The sequence below is a fragment of the Salminus brasiliensis genome, chromosome 11 (assembly GCF_030463535.1).
Source record: "Salminus brasiliensis chromosome 11, fSalBra1.hap2, whole genome shotgun sequence".
NCBI lineage: Eukaryota > Metazoa > Chordata > Actinopteri > Characiformes > Bryconidae > Salminus > Salminus brasiliensis.
Window position 1 is genome coordinate 32,700,560 of NC_132888.1, and position 27,468 is coordinate 32,728,027.

The window sequence follows — 27,468 nt, forward strand, 5'->3', positions numbered from 1 at the left end:
TGACAGTGCCTTAGTTCAGCAACCCATTTCCACCTTTTGGGTTTTCAAAATAACAAAAAAGGTAAAAGGAACTAAAGGAAATATCCCTTTTCAGTGTTATGTAACAAGATACAAAGTAAACAGATCAGGCTTGATCTTTTCATTCAAAAAGAGCACACTAAGAATTTATTAAGATGCAACTGGTCTTGAACCGGTTCTACTGTTAGTTTCCAGGTTTTCAAACAGCATAATAATTTAAACAAACTGCCTGTGTTTTTAATGCAGGGAGAGGTACAGGCCTATTAAATGCTCGTTTCCTTCTAAACTAAGTATTGAAAAGGACTACTGGGTTTTCTCTTAAATTGTTATATATGGGGATAAAGTAATGTTAGAATGTTTTTTTTTCATCTTATTATAGTTTAACAGACGTTGTTAGTAATTTGTATGGTACTACATTTTTTTGAGTAATCACTCCATCACTGCAGAACATATCTGTACTGCTATTTCCAGTTCTCTCCAGAGATGTTCATTCAAACTCAAGGACATTCACAGACCTTTCCCATAGCCAGTCCTACATTGCTTTGGCTGTGCATTTCAGGTCATTATTGTGTTCAACCTTGCTCCACTTTTCTTCAGGTCTTGAGCACTTTTTAACCCGTTTCCACTCAACAAATATTGCCCTGTACCTTTCTGTGTTTCTGTGTTTCTTAACAAGCCTCCCAGTCCCTTCTAAAAGCATCCTCGAACACAGTTCTTCCACATCACCGTATGGATGGCCGGGTTTTAGAAGTGCCTGGTTTCTTCCAGTTGTAATTCCAGTCGTAGTGCAGTTTCATCTGAACATAGAATTTTGTTTTTCATGGCCTGTGAGTCCTTCAGATGCTTGTTGGCAAGGCAAGCCTTTTACTGATGAGTGGCTTCAGTAAAGCCCTGTTTGGTGGAGTGCTGCAGAGATAGTTGTCCTTCTGAGAGCTACTGTTACTTCAACTGAGAGTTTCCTTTGAGCTCATGGTCAGCTCCCAGATTCCCTGTTCAGTTTGGCTGTGATGCCAGCTCAAGGAAGAGTCTCAGTGGATCTAAGCTTCTTCATTTTAAGCTTAATGGAAGCCACTATGCACCTGTGACCTACAGATCTGTACCTCAGCACTGTCTTGTCTTGGAGGTCTATGGACGATTAGTTGGACTTTGTCGCCTGTTTTGACTCTGACGTACACTGTCAGCTGTTGGAAGTCAATGGAAATGTGAAGCACTTGAGCTGGATTTTGAGTGTGTGTGTGTGTGTGGAATATTATTGGAATAGTTACTGAAAGCTGTATTTACCGGCCATTACTCAGGAGCCTATATCAGAAGTGAATTCAGACTGTGAAAAATGACTTAGATACAAATTTAATTACTTCATCACTACTGTACCTGAGGATAGAAAGAAGCAAAAGCCATTTCATCTTCTCTCAAATGCTCAGCTTCAGCTGGTGTCTCTGCCAAACACAGTAGAAAATCTATAATACAGTGTTTCATTTCAGAGAAATGACTGCTGGACCATGAGTGACGATAAAAAATTAAATAGAATGAAATGTCAAGCTGTGTTATGACCGTGCTATATCCAACGTTAGTCTTATTCCATGCTATCCATTAACTACACAGTTCAACTCTTCTTTTTTCCCGGATGCATAAAAAGGCTAAAACACATAACATACATAACAACTAAAATACAACAGTCTGCATGTAGATTTTGTATCGGATCGTTTCATTTTTGCTTGTTATTGATCGTACACTACAAATGTGAAGAGGGCGATAAGGACCTGTCTAACCTGTGTAAATACCACAGTCAAGAGGCTTTTATTGACATTTCCAGGACCAAGGACTCAGTACTGAATGTGTGTGGTGGGGATAAAGTGCAGAGGTATGTAATGTGCTATGACATAGGTATACTCAGTCAGCTCATAACACACATGAACACAGCAGTTACTAAGGTAGAAGAGAACAGATCTTTTAGTAATACAGTATTTAGCAGCAAGTGTCCCGCAAGCAAGTGTGCATGAGGTGAGCAGGGGTCTCAGCTCAATCCTTGTGTGTTGAGAAGTCTGAAAGCTTGGGGGTAGTAGCTGTTTGAGAGTCTGGCAGTGATGGCTCGGATGCTTCGGTACCTTCTGCCGGATGGCTGCAGTGAGAAGAGCCTGTGTGAGGGATGAGTGTAAGGGGGGAGGTCATGATGATCTTCTCAGCTGTCCTCACTATTCACTGTAGGGTCTTGCTGTCAGAGAAATTGCAATTCCCAAACCAGACAGTGATGCAGCTGCTCATGATGCTCTCCACAGTCTCTCTATAAAACATTGTGAGGATGGGAGGGGGTAGATGAGGATGATGGGAAGATGAGATGGGCCGCTACACCTCCTCTCTGTATCGTTCTTGCTGATGAGGCCCAGCATGGTTGTGTCATCAGCGGACTTGATGATGTGGTCTGAGCTGTACTTTGCAGTGGACTAAGCACACAGAGGACTAAGACAGAGGTCTCTTAGTCATGAAATCCAGAACCCAGTGGCAGAGGGTTGTGTTGGATTAGTACATTGTGTGTCAGACGGTTAGTAGATACCTGCTCATCCAGAATTCAGTTTCAAGGTTACTAATAAGGAGTGTGCTGCATTTTCAGCCTCTGCTCTCTGAAAGGCTTTACGCTGTATATGGTATGTTTAAGATCTGAGTCTTGAACGTGTAAGTGTGTATCAGGCTGTTGTGTATGGCCTAATAATTTTGGCTTCAGTTTGTGTTTGCCTGCTCTGGGCACATTTTTTGGAAACAGATATACGATAAAGCAAAACAGAAAAACAGCTTATACTAGAAGTTCCCATTATCCCATTCCCATGTTCTTGTTGTGGCATATTCTGTTACGACACAGTCCAGGGTCAGGCCATTACAGAAAATGAGAGTGGCTCTTTCTTCAGACCCTCTGCCAGACCAAACAAGTATAAGTTTATTGCCAATGAAGGAAACCTAACTTAAAACTAAAAGCACAAATAAAACCTTCCTTCAACACAAGAAATTACACAAAACATAAAAACAACCCTCACCCACTACTCTTCCCCAGAGGAATGATTTTGGATAAATTTGGATAACAGATTAGAATTGGAAAGAGCCGACCTGCCTGAGCAAGATGTTCTTTCAGGTCATGAAAGGGGGGGAGCCCTAAACATCTCTCTTTTGGTCAGGCTTTTCCCAACCCTTTTACAGGGGCCTCCTGTGTTGGCCAGTCCTAATACTCCACACTAAAATACACACAAGAAAGCAGCAGCAGCAGCAGCAAAAAAATGAATATTATGATGACAATAATGTTGCACCCATGAATAAATATCTCTCAGGGCCCTCCTATTTGTTATGATCCTTTCTGCTTGTTTATATATTCCTTAGGCTAAACAGCATCTGCTTTACTTCCTGAAAGGTTGGTTAGAGCTTAAACCAAACTATTAAAAAATAGTGTCCGAAAATTGTACTAATTATTAACCGCATCCCAAAAAGCATTACATGTCATTTATGGAGCAAAGAGCTTATTTGACGAGTTTCCTGTTCTACTTCCTGAATGATGGTGAACATTTCTACATGTAACCAAAGCAGAATTCTTTGTTTTTGGTTTACTGCTGATAAGAAATTAATGTATGGTGATTGTTTTTTTTTTTTTTACCATCACTAGGATGAAATGGCATCTACCATTGGTGATCTTTTGTGATCTCACCATCTCATTGTGCTAGCATTAAATATAGATTTCCTTTTTCAAAACATATTTTTGAAGCTGCCCCCCTTTGAATCACAAAAAAGCAAAATTGCATCTTAAAAGATCTTTAAAAGGTCCTGTGTTCAGACTGATCCATGCTCGACATTACCATAAAATGATGTGTTCTATGCCAGTAGCCCTCAGGACCCCCCAAACAGTCCAAACTTGTGTTCTATCTCTTTGCGAGTTCAGTTATATTTTCCTAGACGTGTTTTGAAAGCCAGTGTTTTGAAAGCCTATGTGTTTGAAAGCCTGTGTTTTGAAAGCCTATGATTCTCCGCACAGAAGCCTGAAAACTGGTTAAGTCTGGAAATTGAATTGAATTCCAACTCAGATTTCCATGCCAATTTACACTCTGCCTCAACACCAGTGTGCTGTCTCTGTTCCGCAGGAGAAAGAGGTAACTATCACCATGCCGAATGGAGAGACGTCTGTGGCTACCGTACGCATCTGGAACGAGACTGTGTCCAACCTGACACTGATGGCTCTGGGCTCATCTGCTCCTGAGATCCTCCTGTCTGTCATAGAGGTCAGTGTCTGTTTAACCTTTCAGAAGAATTGGATGGTGTGTGAGGATTTGGTAGACAGATGGAGAGCGAGCGAGAGAGAGAATATAAGAAAGAGAGAAAGACAGTGAATGAGAAATTCTATTATGCATAAATTAGAACTAAAGCTGATCATGCTTATGCTCTGTTTTTATGTATATTTATATTATCTGACATAGTCATGACTTGGTGGTTCTGTATGCCTAAGTTCGGGCATCCTTGGCCAGATCAAATATGTTGCTGATAATTAAAGTGAACCTCTCGAACAAAACTGGTTGCATGTGCAATAATTTGGACACCTCTCTAACCTGTAGTCTCTTTATTCACTCCTTAAGCCTTATTTGACTTGTTAGACAGGAATTGTTAGACAGGTCAAGTATGGTCGTTGCAGAAAATGGGTGAACAATTACTTTATATATGTGTTTATTTGTATATGTAGTTTCCTAAAGGTGCTGGATGTCTGCCAGCTGCTGCTCCAGCTGCTCATACATCACTGGACAGCTCAACATACTAGGAGGCTAGAACATTAAAGCATTCAAACACAAACTGGCTTATTCACGCATTGGCTGTTATCCCCATTACAGTGCTTAGGAGAGGGAGTGCTGTCATACCGCCCTGAGAGTGAAGCCACTCTTAGACTGCTGGCCACAAATCAAAAGCAAGCCTCTAGGCACCTAGAGGTTTATAAGCTTTCTGACTTAAAGGCCCAGAAGAGAACAACAGTTGGGACAGAAGCAAATGTGTAACACTGCCCATGTTAAGGCCTTTGTACAAAAATGTCAGATTTGTTTGCTATACCTTTTTGTCTTTCATTGAAGTCACTCCTCAGAGGCCTTTACACGGATTTGGAACTTTGCAGCTACACTGCTCGCTGTTTGTAAAGCAAAAGGGACAAACTCCACTCCAGTATAGTAAAACTGAATGCATATGGTGTATACAAGTATAATATAAATATAGTTCATGATCAGTTTTGGTATATATAAAAAAAAAAAAAAAACATCACACATATTTGTTCTGTCAATCCAATTAGCTTTATTGTTTCCGTTTGTCAGTTAGGTAAGATTCTTCTTCTGTAGAACAGCAATGTTTAATGGGCAAAAACCTTGTATCTGCAAAATGGCAAAAAAAAACAAACAAAAAAAACTGTCCAGAATCACATTAGATTGAAAAATGAAAAACAGCCAAAATGAAGATACAATGTTTTCGCCCACCATGAATGATATTTGTACAGCTCTCGATAGGCTCTTAAAATGAGTGATTCGTAATGTTCATTAACCATCACTTAAAGTCCAGCGTGCTGTTCTCCATGAGCGCGTGAAGACAACAAAGATGCAAAAGAAATGCACATTTTGAGTAATAGTGACGATGACAAATGGTTAAATTTCTCTTAAGGCAGTGCACAAACTCATAGAGGCAGACACTGGGTGACTGTGCTAAAAAAGTCACAAACAGCACAGGGAGCTCTGTTGACTCACACAAGAGCGAGCCTTTCCTCCTAAAGGTGGTCTCACATGCCAGTGAACGAGTTTAATGCGCTGTTTCAGCTCAGAGCTACAGGAGCAACCATGACAACGTAGCTCTGATTGGTCAGCCTGGTGATAAAGGCATTCTGCAACACAGAAAATCCAGCTGGCTCTGGTTAAAATTTTATGCAGTCAGCTGCAACCTTGATGACTGAAAGACTCTGGGGGAAGGGGGTGAGATTAGACTCGGTCTTAAACTCACCTCACAATTAACACCTGGGCAAAGGTAGTGACACACAACATCGACATCCCAACACTAACATCCATGGACTAAAGGTTATAGAATTAGACCTTGTGGCCTGAAGGTCACCAGTTTGATCTCTTGAATCAACAGAACAGGGCTTCCTTCCACATCCCTTACTGGTTTTCACAGTTGCAGCACTTAGTAATCTGCTACTGACTGCTAATATGTATGCACTGTGATCAACTTATTACTATAAATCTTTTGTAATAAGCTATAAAAACAGTAAGTGAATCTTTTGGAATTACCTTTACCTCACAATTACTGACAAATGCAGTCTAACCTATTAACACAAAACATTTGTACTGGCCATGCCTTCTTGTATTGATTATTAAACATCCACATTGCAGGATAGACAAGAGCATCTTTTACATCTTGTGGAAAGTCGAGTACATGTGCAGAGTGTACTTGTAAGATGCACTGGAACAAGAAGTCTGATCTGTGGCAGCTCACTTGAATTTCCAACTCACAAGACCTAAAGTATCTGCTGCTAATGTCTTGGTGCCAGATACTACAGGCCACCTTCAGAGGTCTTGCAGAGTGAGCTGTTGTAGGTAGATTAACCATCAGGTATTTGCCCCCATTTCCAATGTCACATTTAAAGGTTTTTAAATATCTAGCTAATTATAATATAAGATAGAAAACACAAAGTAAACACAAAATTCAGCTAACAAAAGCCATAACTTAAGATTATTAGCAAAATTTACAAACTTTCAGATGTTTGTTATAAACTAATCAAACTAAAACTATTTGAATAGCTCAACACAACTAACAGAACAAGTGCTTTCTCCAAATTCAACAAGCTTGAAGTCAGGCAACTGTGACGACTACTCTAAAATCTTCCAGGACTTCTTCTGAAACCAAGTCATGGTGGAGGTATGCTTGGCATCATTGTCCTGTTGGAAGGTCTGGTGACACTCGAGCTTCAGCTTCCTCACAGGATTTCTTGATACCTGATTATGAGTATGCGCCTTACCGTGCAAACTGAAACTTCAGTGCCAGTACTGCCAGTCTTTTGCAGTCACTCGAGGGTTTTTGATCACCTGCCTCCTCAGGAATCTGGTGGCAGACAGTGATAGCTTCCTCTCTCTGCTATGTGAAGGTAGTGTAGCCAGTGGTCCTTTAACTTTAAACTTGTGAACTATGCTTCCAGCTGTATCTCTTAGAACATTCAAGAGATAAGTGCCTTTGCTCTTTCTTCATCTTCCTTGTTTGTGCAAAGCAATCATCCCTTCTATCAACTTTTATGGCAACTCTTTAGCCATATTTCTAACATGCAATCAAACAACGCAGTCAACAAACCCTTAGCCAGTCTAGGTTATTGAAGTGATTTCTCAAGTACATCTGATGCAACTAATAAAGGCCTTAATTTGCCACATTATTTGTAAGGGTGCTCTTATGAGGGATTCTCTTCAGGGGGTTGAATAATTCTTTGTCATTTGTGTATGTGAATTTGGAGAAAGCACTTGTTTTATTATTTCTTGTATGATTGCTTTATTCCAAACAGCTAATACAGTTTGTACATTTTGCTAATTAGCCTAATTTGCAATGGGGGTTGGAATAATTGCGATTGCAACTGTAAATAGACCCTGTCTGGCAAGATGAAGCAGGCTAGAAAATCTCAAAAAGCTGCACATGATGTTCAAAAGAGATTCAAATGCAGAGTCAAAACAAAGTAATTGTACTCTACCAATCTGTAAAGGGTTGCAAACCCATTACTATGGCTCTGGGAAGTGGGGAAGCTTCTCAGAAGAAGCCAGCCTACCAAAACTTCACCAACAATGCGTCAATGATTCATCCAGGAGGTCACAAAAGTACCCAGACGAACATCGAATAAACCTCACTTGTCTCAAGTCAAAAGCCTCACTTGTCTCAGTTAGGATCAATGTACATGATTCCACATGAGACACTGGTCAAAAATGGTATTCATGAGGGAGATGCACAGCACAGAACACAAAGGCTTGTCCTTGCCAAAATACTAATAATAATCTATATGATCCCCAAGACTTAAGTAAAATTGGTAGTAAGATGATTTAAAGGTGGAACTTTTTGTATAGGAGATAAATCTGGTCTAAAGCTTACACCACTTAATATGATAGTGTGGGGCTGCTTTACTTCTGCAGGACCTAAATGATTTGTCATAATTGATGGAACCATGAATTTTGCTCTCTATCAGAAGATCCTGAAGGAGAATGTGCACCCATCAGTTTGTGACCTATGCAGCAGAACAGTGATCTGAAGTACACAAAATCAAACCCCAAATGTAGCCAATTTAAACCAATTCCACAAATAAGAGTGCTCCACTGAAGTGTAAGATTCTTTGCAAGTATTTGATTGAAGTTGTAACTACCAAGAACATAATATATTAAAATTAGGTATGATCTGAAACATAAATGTGACAAATATGCAAAACAGAAGACATTGAGAAGGGGGGAACACTTGTACCACTGTATATTGTATCAACACAATGTTGCCTTTTAATTCACTTGTGGTAATTATAATATTTATAATAATAATTGTGTTGATGAAATATATTTTGTTAAAGAAGAAATTCTTACTTCTGTTATGTAAGTGGATAAGAACATCTGCCAAATGCCCTGAATGTAAAATGCAGATGGAAATGATGTTCACATTAAGTGAACCTAAAATCTAAGTGTTTTTGCCTTAAATAATAATGTACATTACATAAATAATGTAATAAATAAAATTCCCTGTTTTTTGCTTAGCAGTGATTAAAGATAGATAACGGATCAGATAAAAAGCATTTCCTTCATGCCTTGCAAGCTTATACTGTCTTATTCTTTATGGATCTGATGTGACAGCTGCCTCAACCAATCGTATCATGTCACTGTCACTATCACAGTCATGAACCATTTACCACAGTGCTGACAAACGGTTAGTCTGTTGTTGACGTGGCAACTGGCCTTCTGGAACTGCCTTTGGTTCCATTATCTCGCATTAATAAGTATTGTTTTAGGATATCTTATAATGCAGCTTTGGGTACATAACAAGAATAGAGAAACATATCTGAGTATTGCAACCTCACTAGAGGAAAAATATGTGGTGGGTTTAGGAGATGCCTGAAATCTGGGGCCATAAAAATGAAGCTTTTCACTGTGTCAATGTTGACCCTGGATTCATTTTTTGCCTTTCATGTCCCAGTAAATTTGCTTATGTGAATATGTGGGACAGATCTTACATCAGCAATCTTAGATGTGAGGCCTAGCTGGTGAAGCAGATAAAGGCAGTAGGATGCAAAATGTAATATCTGCTAAAGGCCCCCACAGATACACTCTTCCACCTGGGAGATACAGATAGATAGCTCTAGCCCAGCCACTCACCATCACATGTAGAGACGGTTCACAGAAGCTCACATACAAACTGTGACTTGCAAGACTTTGTGTTCAATAACAAAGGATACAAAGCCTGGGTTAATCTTATGCCATTTGGAGATTTTGTAGGTTTTTCCCTGTTGTACTGAACTCCAAAACCAAAAGTCCAAGTCTTTCTTCTCTGTACTCAAGTTAGCTTTGGGTTCACCTGTGCAAAGAATGCTGTTCCGGAACTGGACAGGCTTTTTTTTATGTTTTCTATCAATCTATTCTGGTCTTTTTTTGTTTTGAGTGTTACCAATGGTTTGCATCTTTTAGGAAACCCTCTCTATTTACATTCATGAATGCATCTCTTGATTTTTAGACGTCTACAATAATATGCCTACCTCCTTAAGAAAGTTTTTTGACATGACTAGACATTGTGAAGGGGCTTTTGTTCACCAAGGAAAAGATTTTGCGATCATATTCTTTAGTTGTCTTCAGTGGTCTTTCAGGCCTTTTGGTGTTGCTAAGCTCACCAGTGCAGTCCTTCTTTTTTAAACATTAAATCAAATTGTTCATTTGCCCAATCTTAAGTTTCTGTTATCTCCCTAAAAGGTTTCTTTTGTTTTTGCACTTCACTTGCATCTCTACCTTTTTGGATCGCATGTAAAAAAGTTCCAATAAATGGCTACCAAATGCAACTTCAACACTTGTAATCAATTTCATTCTTTTATCTTTATAATTTGTTGTGAAACAATAAGGGAGTAGTCCACACATGGTTGTGAAACTGCTTATCAGTCAGTTTTCCAATTATTTTTGATTCTGTGAAAATGGAGGGACGGTATAACATTGACTGATTGACTTCCTAAGCAATCAATGCAATATTTTTGTTAAACCTTTTAAATGAGAGCTGAAAGTCTTGACTGCATGACGGAGATTGCATCACGGTTCAAATACGTATGGGCCTGACTGTGTATGTTTTGTGGCTGCATTAATGTCAGTGAGAACAGCAAATCACAAGACGTATTTCAAACGAAATGTTAAACTGTCAAAATGTTGCCAGACCTGTGAGTATAAATAGTGCTATTAAGGGCAGTGTCTCTGAGCTAACTGAAGGTGGAGTTTGTGGGTGTGCAGGAAATCAGTGTAGTTTTCGGTTATCCTGTTATTTTTTCCCTCTTCTCATGTTCCCTGTGAAATAATCAAAACGCTGAAGATGGTTTTAATGCAGGCAAAAGTAACTACAAATAATGCTGGTTTGATTTGTATTGTTTAGCTTGTCCAGCAACATAGCTTTATAACTCTGTAAGATAGTAATGCTTTGTAAATAGTGGTGCTTTGGTCTCCAAACCCCCCCAGCAAATTATACAAACCACATTTTATGCACAATTATATGAGCTCCATGATTGATGACCCCCCCTTTATAATGATTTTAATATGGCAACAGCCCATTATTTTAAGTTGTTTTTTAAAGGATAATAAGTAAGTGACTTTGGTTGGGGAGAAGCCTTATTTTTTGTTATTTTGCCTCAAAATAAAACTGGATAACCATATTTACCATTTGTGTTGGGCACAGATGGAGACATGCCCACTGCTGCGGCGCCCAGCGAGGGTGAAGGGCCTTACTCAAGGGCCCAACAGTGGCAGCTTGCTGAGCTCGGGTATTGAACCCACAACCCTGACATCAATAGCTTTCTGCTCTAACCGCTCAGCCACCACTGACCATAAATTATAAAAGACTATTATGGTAAAGTGACAAAGTCTCCTTTACTGGGTGGTTTATGTCACTGTGATTGCTTACCGCTCTATATCTTAATCTAGCCTAGCCCAGCATTGTTTTAAGAAATTTTGTTAAGAAATATTGTTTTAACAATAATTGTAATTATTCTCACCATGTAATGTTGCTGTCCTCTCTGGGTGCACTTGGTGTTCTGTCAGCATGGAATGCAGTTGGCTAGCTGAAGAGATTGTAGTAGGGTCTGGTAGAGTTAGCTTTTAGCCTAGCTGGGTGGACACAACAGTGTTTGAGGTTCACAGTATGTCACTATGTTTTTTTCAGTTTGTCCAAGTTTATATTTAATTTACTGTTTTGACAACACCAGTTACATGGAACTAAAGCTGTTTATGGGAGTGTTCAGTGGGAGAATTCAGACCTCCTGCAAACCGTGGTAATATTTGTGAACAGTTTGATGGCCTGAAAATAATGGATACTAACTATTCTTAAGCTTTATGTGTAAAAAAAACTAATGTCTTGCATGTGTTTGTGTGTGTGTTTGCTGCAGGTATGTGGGCATGGCTTTAACTCAGGTGAACTCGGTCCTGGGACAATTGTGGGCAGTGCAGCCTTCAACATGTTCGTGATCATTGGCATCTGTGTGTGGGTAATCCCTGATGGGGAGGTTAGGAAGATTAAACACCTGAGGGTCTTCTTCATCACTGCCTTCTGGAGCATCTTTGCATATATCTGGCTGTACCTCATCCTCTCCATCATCTCCCCTGGGGTTGTCGAGGTATGTAAGAAAGAGACTTCTGGGGAAATTCTTCTTTATTCTGCTGAAGAGTGGCTTTAAGTAGCCATGTGGCCTTGTTGCATCAGGGCTTATGGGGTTTAAAGGGAATACAGGTTCAGCAATATAGATTTTTTTTGTGGGCATGTAATTTGTAGGCACAGAATTTAGAATTTGATATATTGAAAATGTAAAGTTTAAATACTGTAAAAGGAGTGCATGGAAATGTGTCTTATCTCATTAGATCATTCAGCATCATAAAAGTATAATATTTAAATCTAACACAATATCCACAGTCTAAAACTCTAGCCACAAGCTAATGTGCTATTCATGCTACAATAAAACATTATAATAACAGTACAACATACTATAATATAATATATTATATATATATATAGATAGATATAGATATATATATAATACATTGTATTGTTACATCCCTAGTTTCTTGTGATAGCTATAAATGCTAATTTTATTATTTATTAAAGATGTCATTTGTTTAAAAATATATATATATATATATATATTATTTTTTTTTATTATTATTTTTTTTTTTTGTTCTGCGCAGTTCTTTGAGTTTGTGCATTAGAGCTTATACCAATATCAGTTGATATCACAAAATTTTAATTTCATGCTTCAGAAGAGGACATGACACCTTTTTAGGGCTTGTGTGCTAGGTACTTCAGATACCCAAATTGAGAGGGTGAAATACAAACTCAAGGTGAATTTTGCTTATTTTAGGGAATTTCCCCACTGCAGGACTAATAAAGGACTATCTTATCTTATCTTACATGTTAAAAAAAATCACTTTAAATGGTTCAGCCTGTATTGCGCTAATTCAGAGGAACAAATGTTGGCTTCCCCAGCAGCACAGCTTTCATTTAAAAAAAAAATTCGATTTAGAGATACATTACTGCATTAACCCTTACTTTACCCTCTCATGTCTGCTTACTAGCTTCTTTGTGTGTGTGTGTGTGTGTGCTAGGTGTGGGAGGCCCTGGTCACTCTCTGCTACTTCCCAGTGTGTGTGATTCTGGCCTGGATTGCAGATCGTCGGCTGCTCTTCTACAAGTATATGTCCAAGCGTTACCGTGCAGACAAGAGGACGGGGGTTGTCGTGGAGACAGAGGGAGAAATGACCCCTAAAGGCACAGATATGATCATGGATGGAAAGTTTCCCCCGAGAGGTGCGGTCGGAGTCACGAGCGCAGAACACTGTCAGGATGGGGCCAATAACAGTGCAGGTGCCATGGCAACCCTGCTCAACTCCAACAGTGCCACAATTAATGTGGAAAGTACAAAAGAGCTGAACGAGAGCCGCAAAGAGGTGAGAAGTTGCTACCTTTGTCTACACATCATAAAGGTGCACTGTTTAATGACCAGATATTTTTTCATTGGTGGTCCGAGCACAGCGGTGACTTCGACAAAGCATTGCGGCATGGTAGTGTTTGTTGCACTGGAGTTTTTAAGCACAGTACCCTTACTGACCACTTTATTAGACACACCTACTTTATTGTTGTATCTTATGTACAGCTGAAGACTGGAGCTCATTGGGGTTTTTTTTGCTGTAAAATTTGAGTTAGAGATCCTCTAGCTCTTCAGTAGCGGTCAGTTTCTGATCAATGTTAACTGCATATTTTTGATTGGTTAACTACTCTGACATTACACATTTACATTTACATTTACATTTACGGCATTTAGCAGACGCTCTTATCCAGAGCGACTTACAAAGTGCTTTGCTATTTACCCAAGAAAACCTTCGCTAGTTAGAATAGGCTAATAATTCAAAAGATACCTCTAAGCTTAGACATTACTAAACACAATACAATAAGGCGACCATAGAACTATTCGTCCAAGTACTCTCTGAAGAGGTGGGTCTTCAGTTTGCGTTTGAAAACAGCGAGCGACTCGGCCGTTCGGACACCCAGGGGCAGCTCGTTCCACCACTTTGGTGCCAGGACAGAAAAAAGCCTGGACGCTTGTCTTCCGTGGATTTTGAGGGATGGCGGGTCGAGCCGAGCCGTACTTGAAGCTCGAAGGGCTCTTGGTGCGGATCGGCTTTTGACCATTGCCATCAAGTGTGGAGGGGCTGGTCCGTTCTTGGCTTTGTAGGCCAGCGTCAGGGTTTTAAATGTGATGCGGGCAGCTACAAGGAAGCCAGTGGAGAGAACGCAGCAGTGGAGTGACATGGCTAAATTTTGGGACATTGAAGACGACCCGTGCCGCTGCATTCTGGATGAGTTGCAGGGGCCTGATGGTGCGCAGAGGGAGACCAGCCAGAAGAGAGTTGCAGTAGTCAAGTCTGGAAGTGACGAGAGACTGAACAAGCACCTGGGTGGCACCTGGGTACACAGTGCTGCTGTGCCATACTTGTACTTGCACTTGCACTATATTGCTACTACCACATACACTCTTTACAAAATGTTCTTGAATGGTTCTTTAAAGGTTCTTGAGTAAAGATGGTGGTTGTATATATATATGCATGACATGTCATTATCATGCTTAAGTGGTTCTTTGCCAGGCGAAATTGCTCTTCATGTTACAAGAAAACATCTTTTCAATGGAATCCTTTCTGGTCTGAATGTAGAGGGGTCACTACTAGGATGCAAATGGTTCACCACCCCACCCATGTAATGTCAGGTGACTGATAAATAGTACAACAGCCACAATAACATAAGTAATTGCACCTACAAAGTGCATCTATATGGTAGCTATACCTTAAAATGGCCAGTAAATGTTGGTGACAAATAAGTGCACCCAATAAACTAGCAATTAAGTGTATGTATGCAGTTAAATGTGCACTTACTGCCAAACAATGTTTCTTACCTAAACTAAACCTCACCTACTCCATTAAAGATGTCCTTACTTTTCCCTGGGAAACCTTAAGTGTTAAGATCTTGGAGACTCAAAAAACAGACACCAACTCCAACTGTGAACTACCTACGGTACCTATACCATCCATCTCTCTCATGTTCTCTTATCTCAACCTCTTGTCTCTTGTCTCTTGTCTTCTTATTTCTTATCCGTTCCTTTAGGTAATCCGTATCCTGAAGGACCTGAAACAGAAATATCCGGATAAAGAGCTGGATCAACTGATGGAGCTCGCCAACTATTACGCCCTGCTGCACCAGCAGAAGAGCCGGGCCTTCTACCGTGTCCAGGCAACGCGCATGATGATTGGAGCGGGCAACGTGCTAAAGAAGCATGCGGCGGATCACGCGAGACGGGCGGTCACCACTGGCGAGGATGATGTGTCTCAGCAGGACGACCATGCCATCTGCAGCCGCATCAGCTTTGAGAGCTCACACAGCCAGTGCATGGAGAACTGTGGCACACTGTCCTTAGTTGTGGTGTGCCAGGGCGGCGCTGGCGAAAGCACCTTCTACGTGGACTATCGCACGGAGGACGGCACAGCCAATGCCGGCTCAGATTACGAGTACAGCGAGGGCACGCTGGTGTTCAAGCCAGGAGAGACCAGGAAAGAGATAAAGGTGAGGAACAAGGAAGAGAAAGTAAAGTGTCAGAGATCGTACAAGCTCAAAACATACATGGTAGGTAGTGGAGGTAGTATCATGACTTTGACTTGCATGGCTGCTTCTGGAACGGACGCACTTTTAGACTGGCCAGGTCAGACGCCATACCTTAACCCAGTTGAGGGTAAATTACACCTTCTAAAGACGATGGTAACCAAGGTATTGAGTGTTACTGTACTTCTCTGTCTGGTCCTATACCAGTAGCCATAAATTGGGTGGTCTGCCTCATAATGTGCCAGTTGTTTACACTTCTAAATGTAAATATCAGGAAACAAAAGCTGAAATTCTGATCTACTGTCTCATTCATATTTTGATGTCAATTTTGGATGTAAAACTGAACATTTCCCCTGTCCAATCTGGGCAGCAAATGAGCCATGCCAAGCCTATGTAATGGTTGGGGAAACACTGTAATGCAGGGAAGAAGAGAAAACAAGAGAGTGAGATTCTAGGGATACTTTGAAAATGAACAGGCAAGTACCTGAATTCCTGTAAGCAATAAGAGCTGATTTACTGCTTGAGGAAAAGAACACTGGAGAGGAGACAAAGAAGAGCAAACGAGTGCAAGAAGAAGAAGAATGAGTGTTGGGAAAGTGTAAATAGGTGAAGGGAGAGAGGGAGTTCACACTTATGCTAAGTTTTTTTCTCACCTCATTTTCACACCATCAGATTTGATAAGGTGAGTTTCCACTGTCCACAGCCACTCAGCCACTTTCTGGCACCATCATTATGTAAAACAGAGCTTCCAGCAGGGAAGAAATAACATCCTGGACTTTATCCACCCTGAACAGATGCTGAGGTGCTGTAGTAATGTCAGAACAGAAGTAAAGCAGTGATTTGCAGCCCTGCTCACTGAGAGAACTGTGTACTCTGTGTTACAGTGCTAAATGTGCAGATCTAGTACTATTATGGATTTTGGATTCTGTTCTCCTCATTAATTGAACAAATTTCTGAAATTCAGAAAAGTGGGTTTCATTATGGAATTTCTTCTTAAGAACATAGCATTAGTAAGTTCAGGTACTGATGTTGGATGTCAAGTCAAGTCAAGTCAGATTTATTTGTATAGCGCTTTTTACAACTGTTGTCGTCACAAAGCAGCTTTACATTATTAGTATTTAATGAAGGACAGAGACAGAGAAGAAAGAAGAAATAACATGAAGGATCAAAGACCCCGTGAGCAAGCCAACGGCGCCAGTGGCAAGGAAGAACTCCCTCAGAGCTGGAGGAAGAAACCTTGGGAGGAACCAAGACTCACAAGAGGGACCCATCCTCCTTAACAGAAAGCTAATAGTGGTGATAATAATAGTGGCAGATAGTTACGAGTCCATCTAGGTTTCAACACGGCCACCAAACAGGCAGCAGCGGCAGGCGGGAGAGCCATGGGTGGTGGCGGGTGGGGGGGCCTGCTGGCCGGACTGGTAGGTGGCAGCAGGTTTGACGCAGGTAGAGGGGACCTCAGCGGGCAATCTTCCAGCAGATGTCTGGAAGATCTACAGTAGAAACTACAGTAAAAAACAAACAAACGTGGGCTTGCTCTGCTCCTTGTCCTCTACCTCTGACTGTATAATTAGCTAAAGTGATGAAAAATTAATGCCCATCTCAGGATGTCTAATCCCAAAGCTGTTCAGCAGTAATCCATCACTCCAAAGAACACAGTTCCAATGGTGTCTTAGCTATGCGCCCAGTTACTTCCTGCCATACCAAACTACGCCATACTTGAATATAGAGGAAAACTTGTAAGCCTGAAACTGACAGCTTGAGCACTTTCTGAATACTTCAGGAACGTATTTATAATACAGTGTGGCAGCAAGGATGAATCTCAAAGGCACATGTACCTTTACCAACTTTCTGTTTTTTGAAGCAAAGATTTAAAAACTGTATCCTTATACTTTCACAATGTCTCTGAGAAAAGCAAACCAATTCCACACCACGTGGAATGTGGAATTACTAGCTAACTCCACTAATGCTATCTTCCCTGTTATGAAAACGTGGCAAATTTCACACAATTTATCTGGAAATGTATGTTTTTCATGTTTGACTTTTGTACAGTCAGGTCTTTCCCTAGAGGCCTGTTTATAATAAGTCTCCTGGAGGTTCACACTCGATATACCTTATATAGGCTGACATCCAGCCTTTTGGAATGTGTCCTAATGAAGTGCTCAGAGCACGCTTACGGTATTACACACCCCAGTAGTATTGGTATCATTTTCAAAACACCAAGCCCAAACAATATAACAGTTCTGAGCCTAAGCTACAGTAAAAAACAAACAAACGTGGGCTTGCTCTGCTCCTTGTCCTCTACCTCTGACTGTATAATTAGCTAAAGTGATGAAAAATTAATGCCCACTCAGCTTAGGTCAATAAACCTTAAAAGCAGTAGGCCGATTAGAATTGTAAATTTTGGGTATTCAGAAACCTTTACAAGTGTGCTTCAGATCAGTTATGTACAAACCTTTGCTTGTCATGTTAGTGTAGGGACATATGGCTGTCGAGAATTATCTCCTAAATCATTTGCAGTAATTAAGACTCAATGAATGTTCTGTTCTATGGATCTATAGCCATAAATATTCCTTATTTATTGCTTATTGTCAAAGGACCTGAAGGCAGCTCAGTGTTGCTGTATCGTCCTTAGTTCCTCTTCAGTCATGAGCTGTAATGCGTATCTTCAACCTTCATATACAGTAGTGTGGTACCTTATAATATTCTGCGACTTACATTCTTGCTCAGAAGGCAGCAACCAGAAGAAGACCGTCTGAGAAGATAAGATAAGGGAAATACTTGTATTCTTGAGTGATGTTAGATAAATGGTAGGTCTATGGGAATGAGGTGACCTTCACAGCAATGTTATTGGCTTAGTGACCGTGATTGACATGTCATTAGGCTAAGAGACAGAACCTAAAGGGGGTAAAATAAAGAGAAAATGTAGTGCAGGGGTTTTTTTGTTTTTTTGCTCTACAGTGAAAGCATATGCTTTATGTTTATCTCCAGACAATTAAGCTGCTTTGTCTCTTATCCATATGTATTTAGTTTTTTACTAGTAAAACTTTAAGGCAGAGTATGATGATGTTTTCATGTGAATGTTGTACCCTGTGCTCTGCATATTTTGATTTCCCTGCTGTACACACCCACTTCAAGCTCATTAAGTGCTTTTAGTGAGTTGATTAACCGGATCAGGTGTCTTGGGAGAAGGAAAACACTATTATATGCAGGAGAGGATGTGCTCTAGGACCAGCAAAACACCCTTGCTGTATCTTGAAACTTTTGCTACTGCCCTGCCCTTTCTACCTTTTCCTCTTTCCCCAGAGAGATGGGAGGGAGTAGGAAGAGATGAGCAGCAAGAATAGAAAACACAAACAGTAACCTGGCAAACTGGACAGCTAATCAACTTGACATGATTTGACATCCATTATTTATGAACTTAGCCAATCACAATGTTCGCTTGAAAGCAGGCCCCTACATCTGCATAAGTTTATTGATATAGCGCTTTTAATAGCAGACATAGTCACAAGGCAGCCGACTCAGAGGGAGAGGAACCAAGGAAACCTTAAGAGGAACCAAGACTCAAAGACGAACCCCTCCCCCTCTGGTTGACACATGCAAATGCAACCAGAAAATGTGACTAGAATCCAATTAGATTGCTGTCATGTGGCCTTTAGCTGATCCGACTGCAGAAATCGGTTCTGCTCCAGCTGAATCTGCTGAAAAATCAGATTTGATCTGCCAGTCTGAGCAGAGTCTATGAGTACGGATCTCCTGCTGATGTGTTCATATTTATTTTACTCTCTCTCTCGCTCTCTCTCTCTCAGGTGGGGATCATTGATGATGATATATTTGAGGAGGATGAGCATTTCTATGTGCGTCTGCTGAACCTGCGGGTCGGCGATGCTGAAGGCATGTTCGAGAGCGACGAGGCTGGCCAGGCTCCCAAAGGGCAACTGGTGGAGCCACTGGTTGCTACAGTGACCATCTTGGATGATGACCATGCCGGGATCTTCACGTTCAGCGATCGTGTTATGCGTGTGAGTGAGAGTGTAGGGACCATGGAGGTGACGGTGGTGAGGAACTCGGGTGCCCGAGGCACCGTCATACTGCCCTACCACACAGAGCCAGGAACAGCCCGGGGAGGGGGCATAGACTACGAAGATACACGTGGAGAACTAGAGTTCACCAACGACCAGACTACGTGAGTGTGTGTGTGTATGTGTGTATGTGCGTGTGTTACATTCAACAGATCGTTTAGTTGCATTTCATGCATATTCAGTTAAAGATCTAAGAGTCATCTATAATGGACCATCCATGGAGGCCATACATAGCCATGATACAACTGACAGTTATTGTAAACAGTTACACAAGTGTGTGTATTAAAATGTATCAAGACAATTCTGATTAGTAAATTCAGCCTTTTTAAGGTACACCCATTGCTTTTATAATCTCCGTAGAAAAGCACTCGAAAAAGACGCTCTGTCTCCATAATATCTCCATGTCCAATGCCACATGTTGTCTAGATGAGCATTGGGCTGTAGAGTCAAGGACGTTTATTGTCTGGAGTAATGAAGCACCATTGGGATCGGATCAGCTGGAGTGCCATTAGTACCATTTAGATTTCCTCCTTCCCTAAATGTAACCAGTTAGACAAGATTTATTCAGTGTTTAACATTTGAACAGTATAATATTTTATTTATTTATTTTAATGGTGTTTTTGCCTGGAAAAGTAAAAAAAAACACCAGTCTCATATTTGTGAGGTGATGTTATTATTTACCCCTGTGTGTGTGTGTGTGTGTGTGTGTGTGTGTGAAAAATAATGAAAGCGAAGTTCATAATTCTTTCCTCTCTTTTTCGCTCTCTATAAATAATCAAAGTAATAATCAATAGTAAAGTGTGTGTGCGTGTGGGCTTAGAAATAGATACTAGATAGAAATAGATAATACTGTCTGCCTAGAAAGCCATGATAGTGTAAATGGTTAAACTTAGTATTTTTGCTGGGTTGGCAGCTTTAAAGGCTACTGTCAGCTTTCAATTGGTGAACAAAAGATTGCTTTTTTTATAGAAGTGGATGGGCTGTTCTGTATCAGGGACTATTTTTGTGGATCTGTGGGAAGCAGACAGAGAGTGGTGTGTGTGTGTGTGTGTTTCCAGAGAGAAGCTTGTGTTCATGCTGATGCTGGAACTTCAGGAAATGAATTCCCAGAGCTCTGTGGAGATAGTTCTCGTACTTGATTTCCCCCTTAACCCGTCAGTAGTTGATTGAACTTTGCTGTGGGATGTTTGCATTTTTAGTGTTGGATGGAGCTACAAGGCTAGTTACCTAGTAGCAGAAATGTATAACTCACCAGTTAGCTTAATAAAAACTGCCCTCCAAAATCTTTCCTTAAATCTTTCCTCCACTTTCCTTAAACCATGTCAAGTTATTATATGATCTCAAATTGACATATTCATGACATTTCTCTTACTTATATATATATATATATATATATATATATATATATATATATATATATATATATGCTGGGTGCTTTATTGTGAGGCCTAAATTACGTTTGGATGTTGTCCATTTTTGCACATAATAGTGGACAAGTTGTAAAAAAGGTTGAAGAGCCGAACTCATTGGACCGTTGTAGTGTCTTAACAGATATGTCGATGCAGACAGAGGTGTAGCTATACTAGAATTAAGTTAAGCTACAGAAGCTTCATTCGTTCCTTTTCCTGGAAATACAGTGGTTACAAACAATATCAGTCAAAGCCATGGGCAGGGATGACTGCAGGTCTCAGATGGACTCTTTCTACTGCAGCAGCAGATGCATTAGACTAACACCAAAATATTTTCAGTAGATATTTTTTACAATTCTCTGAAAAAAAACTCTTGAGCTTTGGAGGTTGTCTTGGCCTTGGGGTGGTTGTGTTTCTGTTGCAGTCAATCCGAGTGAGGATTTAAAGCATCTGTTTTTTGAGAAAACTCTCTGTGGGAATTGAATCTCATAGATAACTGCTTTACAGAACTCCAGGCCTCATTTGAGACTGGCATAGCCTCTCGAAAGTACATTAAGTGCATATTTCATTTGTCTGGATGTGTATTAGAATTAGAGTTGAATTAGAGTGTCTTACAGACAGAGAGAGAGGAGATGCACAAAGACTCAAAGGCTGAGTGTCTTTCATCAGGGGGTTCATAGCTTTTATTTTGTACATTTCTTTCATGTAGTACAGTCTGATATATCTGACTGATATATCGTCTATACTGGTATATTGTGATATGTACAGTGAGTCCAAGAAGTATTTGATCCCTTGCTGATTTTCTTCGTTGGCCCACTAATAAAGACATGATCATTCTATACTTTTAATGGTAGATGTATTCTTACATGGAGAGACAGAATATTAAAAAGAAAATCCAGAAAATAAATCTAAGGAATATATATTAATTGATTTGTATTTCATGGAGTGAAATAAGTATTTGATCCCTTAGTATTCATTAGCAGTTCTGGCTTTTACAGACCAGTTAGACACTCCCAATCAACTTGTTACCTGACCTGAAGCCACCTGTTCTCACTAATCACTTGTGTGAAAAACACCTGTCCACAGAATCAGACAGATCACACAGATTTCAAGTCTCCAACATGGGTAAAACCAAAGAGCTGTCACAGGACCTCAGAGTCAGAATTGTTGACCTTCACAAAGCTGGAATGGGCTACAAAAAGATTAGTAAGGTGTTGGATGTGAAAGTAACAACTATTGGTGCAATTATCAGAAAGTTTAAAGAGTATAACATGACAATCAACAGACCTCGGCCCGGTGCTCCAAAGAAGATTTCGCCTCGTGGGGTGGCAATGATGCTGAGAACAGTCAGAAATCGTCCTGCAACCACTCGGCAGGAGTTAGCAAATGACCTGAAGGCAGCTGGGACCACAGTTTGCAAGGAAACAATTGGCAACACTTTGCGCAACAATGGATTCACATCCTGCAGTGCCCGAAAGGTACCCCTGCTGAAGAGAGCACATGTGGAGGCGCGCCTCAAGTATGCCAATGATCATTTGAAAGATGAACCAAGTTATTGGGAGAAGGTTTTGTGGTCAGACGAGACCAAAATTGAACTTTTTGGCCTCAACTCCACCCGCCATGTGTGGAGGAAGAAAAATGCTGCCTATGACCCCAAGAACACTGTGCCCACCGTCAAGCATGGAGGTGGAAGCATAATGTTTTGGGGGTGTTTCTCTGCCAAGGGTACAGGGCTACTTCACCGCATCACTGGGAAGATGGATGGAGCCATGTACCGCACAATCCTGAGGGACAACCTCCTCCCCTCTGCCAGGGATCTGAAAATGGGCCGTGGTTGGGTCTTCCAACATGACAACGACCCTAAACATACAGCAAAGGCAACAAAGGATTGGCTCAAGAAAAATCACATTAAGGTCATGGAGTGGCCCAGCCAGTCGCCAGACCTCAATCCGATCGAAAATCTATGGAGGGAGCTGAAGGTCAGAGTTGCCAAGCGACAGCCCACCAACCTTCATGATTTAGAGAGGATCTGCAAAGAAGAGTGGGCCAAAATTCCCCCTGGTGTGTGTGCTAAACTTGTGGTTAACTACAACAAACGTCTCACCGCTGTGCTTGCAAACAAAGGCTTTGCCACTAAGTATTGAGTGTGTTTGGCAAGAGGGATCAAATACTTATTTTCCTCATTGAAATACAAATTAATTAAAATATATTCTTTAAAATTATATTCTGGATTTTTGTCTTGATATTCTGTCTCTCCATGTTAGAATATATCTACCATTAAAAGTGCAGAAGGATAGTGTCTTTATTAGTGGGCAAACAAAGAAAATCAGCAAGGGATCAAATACTTCTTGGACTCACTGTATTATGATATGGTAATATTATGATATTGTGATCATATTTTGAGGTGTAGCAATGTTTTAGGGATATGGTAGGGATAGGGATTTGTAGATAATGAGTTATATCCTATATTCACTGCCACTGGTGGGCTTTTAAGCAAGGAACATCTCTGCTTTAGGGCTGATATTGCATGAATGAGCCTGGCTTTCTAAACTGGAATATGTGAGGAGAAAAGGATTGTTGTACTGTGTACAAGTGTGTAAGTGCAATGACAATAAACATACTTAACTTGTTTATAGTTGATTTAATGGATTTTATGATTTAATGTTTTAATGGATTTTAAATCATTTTCTTAAAGTTAACTAACTGCACTGTGGGTGGCGAGTGCATAGTGCATTTAAAGTACCACCAACACCTAAAGTTTGGTGGAGGTCTATAGGCCCCTTAGATCCAAAGAAGGATAATCTCAATGCTTCAGCACACAAAGACATTTTAGACATTTAAATGCCTCAAACCTTGTGGAAACAACAGATTAAGCAAGGCCCTTTTCTGTTCCCGCATTACTGTGTTTGCCCCAGTGCACAAAGAAAGGTCCATTAAAAGCATGGTTAGAGGAGTTTGGTGTGGAAGAAGGTGATTGGCCTACACAGAGCCCTGACCTCAACCCCATCAAATACCTTTGGGATGAACTAGATTGGAGATTGTGAGCCAGGCTTTCTCATCCAATCTCAGTGGCTGACCGCTCAAATGCTCTTTGGGATGAATGGGCAAAACCCCCCCACAGACACACTCTAAGATCATGCAGAAAGCCATTTTGGAAAATGGCTGTTGTAGCTACAAAGGGGGACCAACTCCATATTAATGCCTATGGATTTAGTGAAGCTCATAAATCTCTGCAGATGTAATGTCCCAAGTATCCCAATACTTTTGTCCATTTAGAGTCCATTTGAGTTTAATTATATATCCACCGTCTCCACGGATCCAGGTCAACTGAAGCCAGAGTGATACACAATATTAATATACATATTAGTTAATAGGCATAGCACATAGGTGCATTTGTGTGCATGTGGCTTGGTGTCCTTTTTTTTACCTGTTGGGTCCTGAGAGATGATTCTATTGTCATGGATGTAGATGACCATGACCATGAATGTGACTGTGTGTGAGGGTTACTGGTTGTGGTGGTGGTGGTGATGGGGTCCTCGTGTTATTCTCATAAATGATTTAGTGTGTGTGATTAAATATTAAAACAGGCAATACCTCTCTGATGGAGATGTGTGTGGAGGAAGAAATTGTTAGGTTGCTTCTGAGCAGCTCTGTTTGGCTGAGTGATCAGTCTCCTGACCCTATTAATTATTTATGTGTGTGTGGGTGTGTGAGAGAGAGTGAATATGTATTTGTCTTTTTTGCAGCTATGTTTTCTCTGCTCTTAAATATGTAAATATGTATATGGAGGCGAATGTTCCGAACTTTGGATGATGTGCTTAATTTGTGTGTTTGTGTGTATTTGTTCAGTCAAACCCTTCAGGTTAGAATCATTGACGATGAAGAGTATGAGAAGCATGAGAATTTCTTCATTGTCCTTGAGGAACCTCGCTGGCTAAAGAGAGGAATCTCCGGTAGGTGCTTCTGTGAGTGAGTGTGTGTGTGTGTGTGTGTGTGTGTGTGTGTGTGTGTGTGAGAGAGAGAGTGTGAGAGTGTATGAGAGAGAGAGAGAGAGAGCTGTTGCTCGTCTCCAGCGGGCTGGCCACTTTTGAAGTGCTTCTCAGAGCACACTTTGAGCTGCTGGATAAAATCCCTGTTAAGTTGAGTCTTTGAAAGAGAAATCAATGCACACTATGAGGAGAGAGCTTCACTAACTCAGTCTGTGCACTGGTCTAACGTTATTAGTCCATTATGAGTCAAAATGTTCAGTATTCAGTAAGATTGGATTTATAGTCATTTAAGATTTTGTACAGTTTGAAATGAGCTTCTCTCTAACGTTGCACATTCTCATATCGAACTGCCGTGAGAGGTCTCAACTCTACACTCCACCACAGGGCAGAGCAGAACTTGCAGCTTTTGTTTTTGATCCAAGTTTCTTATCTGTTTATTCCAAAGAAGACACAGAGAACTGCTATGGCTAAAGGCTAGCACACACTGGAGGAGCAACATCACAATGAGGTCTCTGCCACTGGGTAGCTGACTATAGCAGTAGCCCCACTATAGCAGTAGCCACACAGATAAACAAGCAGCTCAGGGTTCATTTAAGACTCCACTCGTATAGAATTTGGAGAATTTATACCTTGTTGTTGGCAAACTCTGAGAAAATACGATGTGAAAAGTCTAGCTGAGGTGAAAACAGTTGTGTGTTTATAATGTGTCTGTTTATCTTCGTACTATAGATCTGAGTCTATTGTTTAACATCGTATCATATCCTCTGTCCTCTCAGCACATTTGCAAAATACACGTTGGAAGGTCAATAATTAGCATGCAGAGGTGGGGAGAGTTTTTTTTTTTTTCGCTTCAAATATCATCACAGCAACCAGTATTTTGCTTCAACATACGTAACAGAGGGGAAACTGGCGTGGGGTTACAGACGCAGCAGAATTTAATTTTTAACCACATGGGGGTACAATAGTAAAAGTAACTGATGATAAAATGAATAAATTTGGAATATTAGTAATGTAGTAAAACCTAACCCTAACCTTAATCTTACCCTTAAATCAACCCTTAAACCTAACCCCAAAGGGTTAAAGGTTAGAGTTTAGTTGCATTTAAGACACTACGAGGCATCTATAACAGACATCCAAACTAAGTGTGCATATTTTAAGCTCTCTAACTGGTCTTACAGTTATAAACATGTGTGATGAAAACACCCATTCATGTAAACAAATTGTTGTATATGCTTGTTTATCTTTGTCTGTTCAATATTGGAATATTAATAATATATTATTCTATAATTAGATTTTCAAATTGTTGATAAAAGTACCAAAGGTGTTTACCTTCTCTTTCTTTGTCTCACCCTTATAGCCCTGCTACTGAATCAAGGTAAGGTTACACCCTCAATTCACTCACGCTAGTCACTTATGAACTGTACGGCGCAAAAGAGTGGTTTTTCCACAGCGCTTACGTTATTTTTTAATCGTTGTAAAGGATCTCAGAGAGAGCAATGTGAGTGTGTGGAGCAATCAGCTGTCAAGGCCTTTACACTGAATGGTTACTTATAGAGCAGCACTATACTTAATTAAATAATGGAACTCTGTTCAGCAATAAAGGTCCTATTAATAAAATTACAGTGGCTTTGATCAGCATGCTGAGTATTCATTAACAAGCCAATCATTATTAACATAGTAATGATATACTGTATATGAGCAATTTTCGGCTGCCAAACTGGACATATTAGATAAGCACAAAAATGGTTGGTCGGGTATTACAATAAATGTTCTCTTTACTATTTAAGATAATCTAAGATGCAGGTATAAAATGCAGGTATCAAATGTAACTATAAAAATGAGGGTAAAGTTTGAAGGAGGAAAAGTGAATGAAACATTATCCAGCGATTTGGGTAAAATAAATAAATGAATAAATGAATTGTCACTGTGCTCTGAAATGAATCCTTCTCAAGCAAGTCACCTTCCTCCTCATGTATTTCTGCAACTGCAGTTCCAGTTTTTGGCAGGGTGCCCAACATGTTAAAATGTGTCTTTTAAAAACTAGTTTAATACAAAATATTGTAAAAAAAAAAAAAAAAAAAAAAAAAAAAAGATAATTCAGTCCACATCAGCTTTATACTGTCAGAAATGTAGCTTTAGATGGTATTTGTTTGTGGGGTGGTGTTCTGTTGTAAATTGATAATGGCACCAAAAAAAAAACACATTTTTCCTGCCCCTCTGCTCAAACAGTTAGCAGTGATAGGAACAGTAAAGCAGTTTGTTTAGTACTTTGTTGCATATCTCTTGCATGTAATGACTCTCTCTCTCCCTCTCTCTTCCAGAGGACCCAGAGGGGCAGCTAAGTGCTGAGGAAGAAGAGGCGAGGAGGATAGCTGAGATGGGGAAGCCCATTTTGGGAGAGCACAGCAGGCTGGAGGTGGTCATCGAGGAGTCCTACGAGTTTAAGGTACAACCAAAATGACGATCCCTGGAGGGCAGCTACTGCCATAATGTTTTCCACCTAATTCAGCTGACCAGTGTTTTAAGGTGCTAAACAGTGGTGATGTAAAGCCACGTGTGCATAAGAGATGTCACAGTAACATAATGCTG

At 40.4% G+C, this 27,468-nt stretch overlaps 1 protein-coding gene across 1 annotated transcript in view; it reads left to right on the top strand.

The window, feature by feature from the left end:
• slc8a2b (solute carrier family 8 member 2b) overlaps positions 1-27,468 on the top strand; it is a 135,264-nt gene that overhangs the window by 94,071 nt on the left and 13,725 nt on the right. Inside the window, exons 3-10 of the mRNA XM_072690673.1 lie at positions 4,134-4,271; positions 11,648-11,875; positions 12,858-13,199; positions 14,908-15,363; positions 19,209-19,585; positions 24,740-24,843; positions 26,237-26,254; positions 27,201-27,325. Of these exons, the coding sequence (XP_072546774.1) occupies positions 4,134-4,271; positions 11,648-11,875; positions 12,858-13,199; positions 14,908-15,363; positions 19,209-19,585; positions 24,740-24,843; positions 26,237-26,254; positions 27,201-27,325 (1,788 nt within the window). The remainder of the gene's footprint in view (positions 1-4,133; positions 4,272-11,647; positions 11,876-12,857; positions 13,200-14,907; positions 15,364-19,208; positions 19,586-24,739; positions 24,844-26,236; positions 26,255-27,200; positions 27,326-27,468) is intronic.